The 15,141-nt window shown below is 36.3% G+C and overlaps 1 protein-coding gene across 3 annotated transcripts in view; it reads right to left on the bottom strand.

Moving 5' to 3' along the window:
* TFEC (transcription factor EC) overlaps positions 1 to 15,141 on the bottom strand; it is a 99,820-nt gene that overhangs the window by 15,353 nt on the left and 69,326 nt on the right. For 2 of the 3 annotated variants that reach the window (XM_087764876.1, XM_087764878.1), the window contains exons 4-5: positions 4,213 to 4,327; positions 3,287 to 3,343 (exon numbers count right to left, since the gene is read on the bottom strand). In XM_087764876.1, coding sequence (XP_087621002.1) covers positions 3,287 to 3,343; positions 4,213 to 4,327 — 172 coding nt within the window. The remainder of the gene's footprint in view (positions 1 to 3,286; positions 3,344 to 4,212; positions 4,328 to 15,141) is intronic. The other variant, XM_087764877.1, reaches the window with a different exon arrangement.

Genomic DNA, 15,141 nt, shown 5'->3' with positions numbered 1-15,141 from the left:
GGCATGAACTTGCCCTTTTGTCCATTCCCTCCTTGTTGTACTTTGACTCAACCCAAACCTCACTGAGTGGACAGGATTCAGCTTTGGTACATCACTAGTATTGCATTGAGCCATTTCTGTTATCCCTTTCTTCTTGGAAGACCTTACTTTGGGCTCAGTATTCTAATGCCACTATACTCTGTCAGACCAGAGCTGACCCACGCAGGGCAGCCTAGAACATGAATACATGATCCCCTCATCCGTGTATGGAGATGTGCACTTAAAGTTTGATGTCCTAATTCTGAATATAAGTACAAAAAGCCAGCCCTTAGAGCCTGGTAGAGTTAAATTAGAAGTGTGCAGTCAAGGGAAGCCTGGTGGGTCTTCCTAGGCTGACTTCAACCTTCTCACAGTCATACGAACTTATTGCTTTCAGTTTCAGCCCCACCACATAGATGACTTTTAGTTTCTTACTTCCTCCAATACATAAAGGTATTTTTTTTCCTGTTTGTGTGAGGCTCTTTTAGGTTTGTGTGGCAGTCAGCTATTTCCTCCGTAGCTGATTCTAGCTCAAGGAACTCCCTAGGTGTTGTTATTTACCTTGGTGAAGTGCTCTGCCTTGGTGAGATGTATTATCTTGCCTTACTCTCTCTCAAAACAGGAATTTCACTCAACAGATTAAAGCATCTCAGGTTTTGTAGTCATGAGTCACATATTCAGGAGACAGGGTTATAATCTACTCCTGAGTGTACTGTTAAGTGACCCCTTGCATCCCATTGGCATGAATGTGTTGGATCTTGTAGGAGAACAGTGTACCAAAGCACAGAGCAATCGAGCAATTTAAAAGATGTATTTTGGTTATGTTGGCAAAATAATAGCAGGGTAAAAAGAGTTAAAAAGTGTGCATTAACTGTACAGTCATATGGCATAATAGCTGTTGTTTAATTAACATTTACAGTGTGGAAAAGCTCTGTGAGAAATTCATCAAAAAGTAGTCAACTAAACATTGGCTATAAAACAAGGCAAAGAAAAAATTTCCTTTACAAATGAACACTTACAATATTATTTTTCTTTCTATTTTTGTGGTTTTTTCCTGAAAATAAACTCCAAATAATTATGTTAGTGAATTAGGGGGGAAATTTTGAAGTGTAGAAAAGTGTTTCAATAGAACTTTCCTGATTTATGTCTGTTGCAGTTCCAGTGGTATCCTGAGCTATCAATAATATTTCAAGTACTAAATTATACCAAAGCCAAACCAGAAAACTAAATTGTAAACTACATGGACATGATGACCATATAGCAAACAAACATTATACCCTTAATACTCTGTTTGGAAAAAAAAAAAAAGACAAAACGAAAAAACATTTAGTAATGGTTTAAACTCTTGCTGTTACAAGAAGAAGATGTTCCATTTTTAGATCTGAATCCCTTTTCAAGTTGTCATTGAGGATACAGTTTTTCAAAAGGAACGTTTTTCTAGTTCCTCCTTGGTATGAGGAGGTACAAGAACATTTCTTTAAAACATAGACCTTAATTCAACATGAAACACAAGTGTTTGTAAAAAACAAGTTTCGAAAATTGCTTTTTCAGAACATCTGTAAAAAACCGGTACTCATAAAAGAGTAAATCGCACCAGTAAACCCTTTATATGTAATCAATATGTCCAAGCCATCAGATAGTAGAGCTATCTCCAGAGGTACTTTGAGTTCTGAAGTGTACACCTAGAGCCAAACCAGAAGAGAAGTTGCATGTCTGCATGCTATCATCCTGGCACACAACCTTCAGCTCAGTTGCCAGTGGTAAGGGACAGTTCTCAGACATGTCTTCTGTGTTCAGGAAGGATGATCTCAGAACCAAAATAAACAACGGAGGCAAAGGTAGGCCCTGGCATCCCTAATGTATGTGTGTGCCTGTCTTTTCCCTTCTCACACTTCCAGACAACACCCACCCACCACCTTTCCCAGTCCAGCAAAATATCCCCATTCCTACCCAAACAAGACAAGCAGCAGCTGCACTGGCACTTCAGGGAAGATGTGCTAGCAACAGGCCTAAAAACCTACATGGTCTATCTGTAATTCACAAAAGCATACAGACAGGAATAAGGATGCCTTCTGGAAAGTCCAAGTAGCAGAAAGTTGTCCACAGTGATTGCTAAAACATTGCACCAGTGCATGAATACTTCCAGGTACGTAATTTCATGCAAGTAAAGCCATAAATCCCTCTAAGATTAACGGAATAGCCAGAGAACAAAGATCTAAATAGTGGCTATTAACTAATTACCAATTTAGGTTTAAATTCATAGAATCATAGAATATCTCAAGTTGGAAGGGACTCATAAGGATCATCGAGTCCAACTCCCAGACTATTTCTGCTGGAAAAAGTGGAGGGGAGAACTGGAAAATGTAATTGCTTTATTCAACACTTTCCAAAAAGAATCCTTCACGGTTTTTTTTTCAAATTACTCTTAGAGGGAAAAATTGCCTAATTTTATAGGCAATCTTTCTTCAGCAATAAAAATGATTTTTTTTTTCTGTTCTAGATAAACCAAAATTTTTTTTATTTTTATAAGTTTAATATTTAGACACTGAACTATGAATTTCACTATATTCTAAGCCTAAAATACAAAAGACTATTCCTGTAGAACTGAAATGTCCAACATCTGTACATGGCTGCGTTGTTCTCCATAAAGGAAACAAAAGTGTATCCCAGCCTACGGAGGTTAGGGGGCTTGTGTATCAGAGCAGAGTCAGAGCACCATGAGTCTCACCCAATCCTGCCCTGATCTCCTGTTGTGACATACAATTTCTTCAACTTTAAGTGCTTAACTAGCATTTAGAAGTTGTCTGATATCCTCTGTAATTTTTTTTTTCTTTTCCGTCACCCATAGAGAGATACAGCCTCTCACTCAGGTGCTTCAGCAAGTAAGGTGTGAAGATTTTGGATTTTCATTGTTGTTTTTTTCATTTGCCTCCCTTCTTGTCTGTTTTGCACTGTAACTCTTAAAGACAGCATCAAGTAAAGTGTGCAGGATGCATGTACAACTGTAGAATAAAAACATAGCAGCAGGAGGTGATATGGAAAAAAATTCGTTACAATATGCTAAGTATTTTGAAAGACAAAAGTCAGAGACAGAAATTAATTTCAAGGAAGAAAGCTATGTGATTGGTTGTGTTTGCAGACTGAGTTCAACTTGATTACCCTAGTAAGATGCTGATCTAGAAGACCAGAGATGTGGTAGATAATGTATATTAATTCAGCATTCCTCATACATTCCATTTAAGGAGATGGAAGATGAACATATACTTACTGAGATTGTGGTTATCCTTTTTTTGTCTCTCCTTTGCCATTGCTCGTGTATCTGCTTCTGACAGAAAGTAACATTTATTAAAACGGTCCTTAAGTTGCAATTCCAGTACTTCTTTCACCTTTTCAAAATGGCCTCTTGTCACAAAGAGCAACCTTCTAGTCTTTTTACTTCATTACTCTTTTTATTATTGAACAAGATTATAAGCAAACGTGTATTCTACCAGTACTAAATTTTTGAGCAAGTCTGGCAGGTTGCTAAAGATTTTTTTATTGCACATTTTTTATTTAATAACATAGAAATGCTACGGAGGGGTATTTTTCTCCAATTTGCTGTATTTTACATCAGGATAAAACTTACAATACACTAATGTGAATATGGATTTGTATATCCCATAATGCAAGAGTTAATCAGATTTGTAAGATACTGAACAAACTCACTGTTTCCTCTGAGTGACACTAATAAACTGTACATGGTTGTTAGCATTCTTTGGATTAATTGAATGTAACTTTTAAAGTTGTTAATCCACTAATATAGATTTACCTTGAATAGCCTTATTGTAAGGTTTTAAAAGAACCATTTGTTCTACCCTGGAACAAATTTAATGGATGATAATTTATTTATATCGTTGATCAGGAGCCAACATGTGGAAGAATCCACTATGATTCCTAAAATATTTAGGTTTATTAGAAGCATGATGTTCATAAAAAACAGGGGGCAAACATGGTTTCTGAATTCTGAAAGAGGAAAACAGAATGAAAACATTTCTCCTTGGTCTTTGTTCTTTTCCTTAAATGAAACTACGAACTGCAGAATTCTCAGGAATTTAATTATGGGCATCTATTTCATGGGTAAGGTTTATTAAACCTTTAAGACAAACACCATCACTTCTGAAATTATAAAATACTAAAATCTCAGAGTTCTTTTACCTGTGAGTTCCCTTTTTACTGGCAGATTAGCTGGGCAAGAAGCATTTGTGAGACCCATATTAGCTGGTGCCATTCCCTGGTCACTGTTATATATATCCAAAATGCTGCTAGATAGCTTGAGGGGTAGAGGGAGGAAAGAAAAAGAAGAAAAAAAATATTAAAATAAGTTAAAGACTTAAAAGACTAAATAAAAACATAATTCAAAGAGCAAACTTCTTTGAATACGTCTGATGTTCTTTAGAAGAAGCTGTGTGTATGTGTCTAAAGGGAAAGTTTGCTGTTATGTAGTATTAAGTAAAATTGAAAGTGAAGAGTCACAGTCTGCCACTGTTCCATAAGCAGCTTTCTAAGTGCCGTTTGTGTTGGTTTCAGATGCAGAGTGATGGTAGGATATGGCCCCCAGTGCCTGTTTTTTAATTACTTCTGTACAGTATTTTCCAATAACAGGATTACCACAACTGCACTTCAAACATGAATTAAGTTGAAAGTAAAAATAACCTTGCTGGTTTTGACCTGCTCCCCAGTGATTTTTTAACCACATCACTAAACTCTGAATTGGTACTTCATACTGTGCCTGGTTTAGCAGTATAAAGATTCAGTGACCCAGTTAGATGCAATAGTCAAAATTAGAGTGGACAGAACATCAAAGAATATGCTTTAAGGAAAGAAACTGTGCTGTTGTCAGGATAGACCAGATAACGTAATGGTTTTAACATGCATAACATATATGATCATGTATACCATTATCCTTATTACCTTCCAAAATGTAAATAACCTTATTTAAATAAACCCATAGAATGCACTTAAAGAGAAGTAAAGCTAAAGTATGTTTCTATGGATTCCAGATAATTACCCAAATATTATTTTTACTTGAATAATTCTACATATCTGAAATAACTGTAAAATATGTAGAAGTTTTGTAAAGAACAGTTCAGACTTTACTCAGTTTCTGTGACTATATAACCAACCTTTCAGCATTGATCATTATCTTATATATTACCGTATGTTCATGTGAAGACAGCTGTATAAAGAGAGTCCAAGTGCAGGGTCACAAAAAAGATTTGCATTCATATTGCCTTCTAAGGCAATAAGAGCAATATTTATTTTCATTTTATCATGCATACAAAGTTTGTGCAGACAATTTTTTTTTCTTTCGGGGCCAACATACTGGACTCAGACATTGAGTTTGGGCCCACCTGGCCAAGAAACAAAAAGGAGAAAAAAGCAGGTGAAAAAAGTGAGGAAAACTGTGAGGAAAACTACTGACTTGAGACAGAAACTCATGAAAGGAAATTAGGAGTTATTTAAGAAAATTGCTTTTCATAGACAAGAAAACATGTTTTTACAGCTCTGCACCCATAGATCCAGAAACACCTTGGAATTTTTCAGGAAGGTCACCAAGACACCAACCACAGGCCTGCTGGGAACCAGCTTTTTTTAGACTCTGATCATTTCTCTTCTTGTAGGGACTGTGAGCTTTACCACAAGTTATTCTGAATGGAGACACTTTCCTAATTATGTGCTCAGTGTGAAATTGTTCCATGGCAGTGCTTGCTATATTTTTATATGAAATCTGAAATTGTAAATAAGTTTCATTTTTAAATAATAATTTTACTAAATTAGTTAATGACTTTACTAAATTATCTGACAACCTAGTTTGTGTTAAATTCTCGTAGTTGTATAACCCACAATGAAATGAAGTAATCAGGATTCTTTTTGAATACACATAAATAACATGCTCATTTTTGAAGACATTTGTAGAGGTTTATTACTTAGGAGAACTGACAATTCTTAAATACCATTAGAAATCACAACACCAAGTCAGTTTTTAAAATCTGCTTACATATTTGATCTCTCAATGAAAATATTTTTTTAAGAATGTTTGGAATTCACTTGAGTATTACTCAAGAACAAGCTATGTTTAATATGCAGGATTTGAATGCTAAGCACATTCTCACATTAAGCACCTTTGTTTCATTCCTGAGTGGTAAACTGACAAGTATTACAGAATTCACTGCAGCTTTAACGTTGCATTTTCTTTGTTCCAGGGATAGTATAACTATATTACAAGAGTGAACTCATATTAGCTCTCAACATATGTTTAATGACTTCCTACATTCATGTAAATGAATTTGGCTTATTGAAATTATATGAAAACAGAATTTTCGTATTTAGTGCTGATATGAAATATTGAGAGTTATTGTGACTCCTACACTTATTCCAGTGGACTTTTGATAAGGCTGTTATGTGGTTCAGGCTACTGTTTTTGTGAAATACTAGGATATAGTAACCACTGAAAAGAATATACTCAAATAATCTAACAAACGAGAAATGGTTCAATAACTTGCATGAAACTGGTAGTAATCTTTTTAATTTATAAGATTATCAATACCATTCATGAAAAAATCAGAATTGTAAACCACAATTTGATACAAACACATGAGATGAGATACATCATTGATTACTTCTGATTTTCAAGCAATAATTCGTCTTTATCCTCGAAATATAGTTAAATGTGTAGAGTCTATCAACAAAGGTGTGAATTCAAACAACAAGGCCCATATCCAAAAGGAAAGGTCATGAATGGCCAGCTTAGCTGGAAATGAAAAAATAATAGCAACACACCTGGAATTTCAGTGTGTGAGGTTCAAAAGAGGGTGAGCAAACTCAACTTAAAGCCAAAGGTAGGCATTTCAGCTGAATTTGATCACACAGTTGATGAAGGTACTTCCATCTAACTCAGCTGCCATTGTCTGGAGTGGTAACAGTTCATACACCTTCCACCAGCAGAACCAGTGGGGTAGTGTCATCCTACACGGCCAGGGCTGCAAGCGAATATCTGTCCATGGTCTATGTCTGGCTGCACTAATGCTTCCATTGAACAGTGAAAAGCATGAAATATTTTCCCAAATGTCCCATATCATCTTTGTTTAACACAGATGGTCTCCAGCATTTTTTCTTTCATCATTTGGCAATTTTTATCAGTCATTAGGAAAGCAGAGTCATAACTCCATGTGGAGATGATGAAAATGAAACCCAAACCCAAGTCATTCATCTACTGATGGCTACAATCCAATAACCTTACTAATTAGAATGATTCATATATGCGTTAATCACTAAGAGTGTCAAAAAACAGTGTTCTGCCATGCCATTAGAGAGAAACTTCGATCTAATCTTAACTGCCCTAAATTCTTCTCCAGAACTTGAACATCAGAGAATAATCCTATTCAACAGCACTGTCACAAAGAGCCTACAAAATTCTCTACTCATTTACCTATCTGAAAGCACTAATTTCTGGGCTGCAGAATCTGTCTTTCTGATTGAAACATTCACAGGTGTGACAAATATGACCATTTTTAATAATCCATAGGTATGGTACTCTTGGGGAGTAGACATTGGTAAGTTTGACCCTCCTTAAGACTGTCATCATCTCAGTCAGTGCACTGAAGGACTGGATAACAGAATAAACAGCTTACTCATCTGGCCGTATAAAGGACACACAAAAAATGGTTCTTTTCTTCATACCTATATCCCTTCCAGACTTAGGTGTGCTGTCTCCCTTCAGCATTTATCTGGGTGATTCTGCTGAGTGCAAAAGCAGTTGTGCCAATTGCACTATCAACTGCCTCTTTCTTCCTGTGCATTTAGCAGAAATCTGAAGTACGTTGTAACGGCCACTACAATGGGTAAGTGGCTTCTCTGGGGACAGAGCCACTGGTGATCTCCCTTTGACACTGGCTTCATTCTCCAGCCAGCACAGCATTTTCACACTTACAGTAGGGCAAAGTTGAGTATAAAGCACCAGTAAATTAGACTACCTTTGATAGGTGCTGTGTTCCAACAGAAATGGTAACACATAGAAACATCTGCTATGAATTCGTGTGTGAGGAATAACTCTCAATGTCAGGATTCAGCATCAGGAGAAGAAATAGGAGGTGATTAATCTGGCCTGTCTTGGACACTTAGAGTGAACTGAATCACCTCTGTTTCTTCTTATTGACTCCAAAGGAAGCCTGGGGTGACTGCTGCAGGCTTCCCACATGTACCTTCCTTCACAAAACCTCACTGTGCTCCTAATGTTGACATTTCCAAACTCTTATTTTTTCAAAACGACATAGGAAAAACAAAGCCAACCAGACTGCATCTTTCTTGACAAATATTCACATTTCTGATTATGGGAGAGTTTTAAAAATACAAACTCAAAAATGTATCAAACTATTTTGTTGAAACTCTCTACCTGAATTTGCTCTGCATTGATATCAAGCATGGAAAATCCCAAGGAATTTCCTCGCTAATGTTACTAAACACTGAGAACAATCTTAAAATAGAAATTGGCCAAGTTTGATACAACATGAGGAAAGATACTTTTTTCATCTGTCAAAGCAGGAAGCTCTTTTAGAAATTTAGACATCTGGGATATAACTTTTTTAAATTACAAAATGAAAATATATATTACAATATATTATAGAAACTGTGTGTCAAAATGCATCTAGTTGTTTGGATATGCACTAAAACTCCATACACCATAATGAAATTTATTTCTTACAATGTCAAGTAAGCAGGGAAAGTTTTTGCAGTACTGAGGCTTCAAATAGCTTCCAGTTCTACATTACAAGATAAATATATACATTGACATAATCTTACAAAAATCCAATGCAATCTTACTAAAAGTACAATTCATTTGGAATGGCGTAATTATATGATATGTGTACAATGATGATCTTATATAGCACTGTCAAACCTGATGAATCCCAAAGCATTTTAAAACTCCAGCTGATTGCACTGCATCAAAGGCATGTTCTTGCTTTTGGTTTAGAGATGTGGAAACACAGACATTTGGATATGAAAATTCATTAAGTCCCAGGAAATAATCTATTTATCCTGCAGGTATCATAAGCTATATTGGTTCACACCTTCATTGCTCTGAGAAGTCCTGGTAAGTCACATAATTGCCAACCTTTCCATTCATGATACACATATTTATGTGTGTGTGTCTGAGAATTTAGATGCAAGTGGCTTGGAAAGGGTGAGCCCACACATAGTAAAAATAGCAGTGTATAATTAGCCATTTTTCCTGCTTCTAAAATGCAGCCAGCTTTGGACAAAAGATTAACAACCTTTAACACAGCAAATGGTTAAGTGGGAATAACCAGTGACAATGTGGTACAGGAAGAGAATAATACCATATCTAATTAAAACTGCAAGGAGAATTAAAGAAAGCAGACTGTAATTAACAAAGTTAGCATTTGGCAAGGACACTGGGGTTAACGTTCTTCCTTTTGTATAAAGTGTCATGGGATCTTCAATGCCTGTGTACAAAGACTGGAACATGAGAATTTCCATTCATGGGGCTCAGTCCTGAAAGATGCTCAACTTTGAAGCTTAGACCAATTATAAAAGCAAACTTCAGCTGAAGTACCTGAGCGAGTGCCTGGCTTGAGCTCAGCAGCACCTCGCAAGAGCCTGTGACCTTGTGCTTGCTGGCGGTGTCCAAGACAAGTACTGCAAAGGCCTCATCCAGAGGAGCTTGTTATATTCAATACTTTGGTCTGAACTGCTATACAGACAGGATTGTGTGGCAAATATTAAGGGTTCATTACGCACATGAATGTCTAGCAATGGACAGCTGTGATCACAATTTGCAGTCTCTAATACCAAGTGATGCTTTTTTTTAAAGGAAAACATTACTAAGCTAGGAAAAACATCGCCTCATTAAGGGAAATAATGTGGTATTCCAAATCCCATAGCATGGCAGCTATTGGTAAATTCCATGTAATTTCAAGGAAGACTTAAACCAAATAGCATTTCCATATCTTCCAGGAACAAAAGAGAAGGATTCTTAATATGATAATAAAATACATGGATAAGGGTCATCTGTGCCTGCTCACCTGTAGTCCCTAGACAGCTCTATGTCATGACAGAGTTCACTTACATGATTACATACTATTTAAGTTTTTTTTTCCATTTTGGCTAATATTTCCATGATGTGTTTGTTTGTATTACAGAAACATTCAAGTCTGTAAGGATCATGGCTCTATCACAGTCAGTGTTGCACAGCTAGAAAATAACAGCCCAACCCTCTTCTGAAGTCAGCTAGATTTTCCTTAATTTAAAAATTCTGCTGAAGGTGGTAATGACCAGTCTGGACTAGAAAGCTTTTCCTGGATATTGGGTTCATTTAACATATCACCACATAATCCGTTTCATAAACCATAAAAAAATGCTCTGTCTAAAATCAATTAGGTTTCACATCTCCAATATTTTTATTTGGAGTATGTTCTGAAAGTTGAATGAGTGCAAATTATTTTTAAAAAGCTTTCTTTTTATTTCCATTCCTAGACAAATTTTGTTTTGGTTTAGTGTTCCTTTAATTTATATAGTTCACTGTTTAACAACGCCATGTGATTATTGTGAGTGACCATAAGCCTTTGGTTTGTTAAGTTGTACAGGCCATGCTTCTTTAGCCAGACTTCCCATGCTGTGATATGTCTTAACAGGCCTCTCTCTGCCTTCCTTTCTTTGAATTAGTTTTTCTGAAGAGTGGACACCTTTATTTGTCTACAGCATTCTAAAAGTTTTGTACCCAGTGAATTCCACAGTGGATATTTCCTTGTGTCTCTTGCAAATCTCTCTCATGATGGATCCTAAGATCATATTTGTCTCCTTTTTGCAGTCCCATCATTTTGATGGCTTATAGTCATCCTCTGAGCAACTAATGTAACCAGATCTTTCTCTGTCATCTCCAGTTAATGAGCTCTCAGCCTACTGTAGACATTCCTGTTATTAGTATTTAAATGAATGACCTTGCACTCGGTACTATTACATTCCTTCCATTTATACTATTCTGTCATCACAGTCATATAATTCTTCCTCTATGATATCCTCATCCTCCTTTGTATTGGCAATACTTTCTACTTTTGCTTCCTCAGTAAATTTCATCAGTATAAACGTATTTTTTGTACCAAGGTCACTAATGAAAATATTAAATAAACTGAGACTCAGGATTGATTCTTGGAGCACTTCATTAATATCTTCTCTTTTAACAAAATCTTTATCATCTCTTTAGCTTTCCCCTTAACCTGAAAAGAATACTGTTCAGTTACTTTCTATATAATCTATATTGCATTTTACTAATATGCATTCATAAAAGAAAGCTACAATTGACAAACCCTGGATTTGCAGTACTAGCTAGAAAGACTAATTCCAGTAGCAAACAGCTCTCTATACATCCAAAAGGATGTCACTAATCATGGAAGTGATGGAGGGTATGTACATTTTTAAAGAGCAGACACCTTACATGTTCTAGTTACCTAAAATGGCTAAAGACCAGGATAGCAAAAGCTTTTCACCAAAGGCATCTGGACTGTCCTGACAGGTCAAAAGAATGCATCAGCTAGTCTGCTTTCCCTTGAGGGACATGGGAACAGGTAGCAGGATGGACTGTCCTGTTAGTGGAGGCTTATTTCCAGCTACCATTTCTCCCAGGGTCTTCTTTCCTCACAGTCACATTTGGAAGCCCAAGTGTATGATCAGATGGGTTAAGATGCCCCCAGAAAATACAGAGGTCAGGACCAGACTGCCTCTACCAGAGATCTTCATTCTGCCCAGGTCAGAAGAGCCCATAAAAAAGAGGGCAAGTGGGAAGCAAGCTGCAGGAATAGTCCTGCTAACAGAAACTTCCTTTCTTTTTCAGAGTTAATAACTGCAGACATGTGACGTAACAAGTATGTCTACATACTTATATTTCCTGCAGTAACAGAAATATGGCATACATGCAGAGCAGCTGATGTGCAGTACAGACTGTCCTGAGGATCATTGGCTCTTTTACATATGATCAGATTGCCTGTACTGCACCTACAGACTTGGCAAACTCAAATAACAGTGAAGCATAAGGTATGCTCCTTTACTTGTCACAAGAAGAAACTGTGTAGCTGCCTAAACTGAAAGGTTAGGTACTACATCTGCAAGAGAAAATTTCTTTTGGTGCTTGGTAAAAATTAGTACTTGCTCAGACTGCATCTAAAATAAAGTGTTCACATGTGAAATATTAATACAATACTTTATTCTTTCCCCCCCTAAATACATCCCACTTAAATCATGTTCTCATGAACCTAATTGATAGCATCACTTCAAAGAACAGTTTTGTAAAATGACGCTACTTCTCCTTCTCAGCCACAAAAAATACATTAGCATCCATCCATTTCAATGTAGTTCTTGCTTATTCATTTTAATTAAAAAAATTGAAGCAGGGATTTTACAAAGGTTTTGTACTATTATCCCATATATGCATCCCAAATGTAGAAATCTAAATTTGGAACTGTGTCCGCAGTTCATTTTACACATCAAGCAAAAGTTTGTTCAGTATTTGTGTTACTGCGGTACAAAACATAAAAACCACATACTTAATCCCTTGTCATTCCTTTCCTCTTTGTATTCATGACAGGTAAACAAAACTATTTTTCAGTCTTTGAAGTCTGCACATGAACTTCAAAATGTGCACTGAATTTGGCCAAATAGTGAGTTGATCAATAAGTGTATAATAACCCAGTCATTGAAAATCTATTTTCTAAAGAGTAATATTTGGTGTACCGGGTGTTTCCAATTTTTGACAAGGGGAAAACTGGGGTAATTCTCGTATCTTCAATGTGCGTTTTAGTGAATTGTGACTTTCATCTAATTCAAAGGTATTGCAGACAGAATGAATAATCTTGTGGGTCAATACAAGCCCTGTACTGAGAAGACTGGGGTTCAACCTCTGCCTTTCTTTTGCAATTGCTGTGTTGCTTGGAGAAAGTTGAACATAAGATGTGATATCCTTTTTCTTTGTAAAGATATGTTTACACTGTCAACTGTCAAAAAAGTTGTAGTATACTGGTTTTAGAGTCTAGAAAAAGAAGATCCCATTCACAGCTAAATGTTTTAAGTCCTTTTATAATTGCAATACAAAATACTTACATTTGAAAATAGATGGTCTTTAGTAATAAGTAATACCCAAATATTCCAGTTCCTCTTTTTATTATCTGAAGAGAACAGCAGAAAAGGAAATGCTTCCCTTTTCAGACTTGTTTTCCTTTGAACAAATTGTATCTCCTTCTATATTTATCTTTAACATGGCTCATAATTACACACTCCTCAGACAGGGACTTAATGTTCAGATATATTATATTACATATTATATATTATGCATGAAAACTGGTTCATTTTTTATCTTCAAATAATGATCATCAAGCTGGTTCATTATTCATCAGAGAAAAATGAACTCTGTTCTTATTCCCAGTTACAGTACATTCCTGCCCTGATCATATACATAGAAGTCCATTGTCTAGATAAATGTCTGATCAAATATGACCAAGCAAAGGAATTTTCTGGAGAATCAACCTTTTGCAGGAGAGTTCTTTTCTTTCAGTTATCATCTCTTAATTATATGTTTTTAGCTGTTCTTGGCTTTTCTGGTTACAAAACTAACATAACAGACACAGACCAAAAGTGAAGTGATGTTGTGATACTGTCATCATCCAATTTGCAGCTGGAAATCAAACATCACAAGAGTACTGCCCCACTAACCTCCAGGGTCTGAAACCCAAAGATGACAGTTAAATGACAGCTCTGTTAGCTGGTTTACTAAGATTACTTCACTGGTAACACCAGCTAATGCAATAGTTCCTGGTTCCATCCAACTTCTATTTCTCTGGCTACCATATGTAAATGCATATACCAAATCATTCAAATTCTTCCTCTAAAAACAATAAATAAACATCAGCACAAAAAAAAAAAAAACCAAGAAAAGTGAAAAATTGAGGCTGACGAACAAGTGAAAACCAGATTTTTTTACAGGATTAGAATATGTGGCCTTTTCTCTTAAATGTAGATGCTAACATCTCTATTACCAGTATTTATATTACGTATTATGTATATATAATATAGAATCATAGAATCATCAAGGTTGGAAAAGACCCTTAAGATCATCGAGTCCAACCGTCAACCTATCACTGCCAAGTCCATCTATACCATGTCTTCAAGCACCGTATCTATCCATTCTTTAAATACCTCCAGGGATGGAGACTCAACCACTTCCCTGGGCAGCCTGTTCCAATGCTCAACCACCCTTTCGGTGAAGAAGTTTTTCGTAATGTCTAACCTAAACCTCCCCTGGCGCAGCTTGAGGCCGTTTCCTCTCATTCTATCCCTTGTTACTTGAGAGAAGAGGCCGACCCCCACCTCGCTACAACCTCCTTTCAGGTAGTTGTAGAGAGCAATAAGGTCTCCCCTCAGCCTCCTCTTCTCCAGGCTAAACAACCCCTTTAATATGCTTTATATTATATACTCTTACATTTCACATATCACCTAAGTATCTGAATAAATAACAGTGAGGTATTTACTGATTTCTGTGATCTAGTGTGTTCAGATGGATTAACATGTACCATGCAGTTTTGTTTTGGTTGGAATTTCTTTCTGTAGCAGTTGATTTCAGATATATTCACACGTGTTTATTTATAGCATAAATATAAACACATTGTTAACAATTTCATAAACTACTGTACACATATAGTAAAGGTCGTAGAAGGCCTTGGTTGATGGAGAAGGAGGTGCTAAGAAAAGCAATTGTATCTTTCAGGAGTTTATTTCTCAAAATGGCCTTCAAGAAATCTTTATGTTTTCCACAAGTTAGTTTCCACTATCTTGCAGTAAGAAGCTTGACTATGCCTGGAGTACAAAGTGGCCACTGTTGTTCCATCTGAGCTCACAAGTCTTTTATTCAACCTATGTAAATGCCATTAACAGAAATTCATAAAGTTTAGCTCTAGAAATGATCATAACCTATACGTTACAGACCCCAAGGAGCTTAATGTAGCCTTATCTATTATCTGTCATCTACTAAGGACTTTAAATCTTGCACTGCTGCATACAGACAACAGCATGAGACATGCA

The sequence above is a fragment of the Nipponia nippon genome, unplaced genomic scaffold (assembly GCF_047370975.1).
Source record: "Nipponia nippon isolate SJK-2023a ecotype South Korea unplaced genomic scaffold, ASM4737097v1 scaffold_3, whole genome shotgun sequence".
In the NCBI taxonomy this organism is placed as follows: Eukaryota; Metazoa; Chordata; class Aves; order Pelecaniformes; family Threskiornithidae; genus Nipponia; species Nipponia nippon.
Note: the sequence above shows the minus strand (reverse complement) of the source record. Positions and strands in the feature narration are given on the sequence as shown.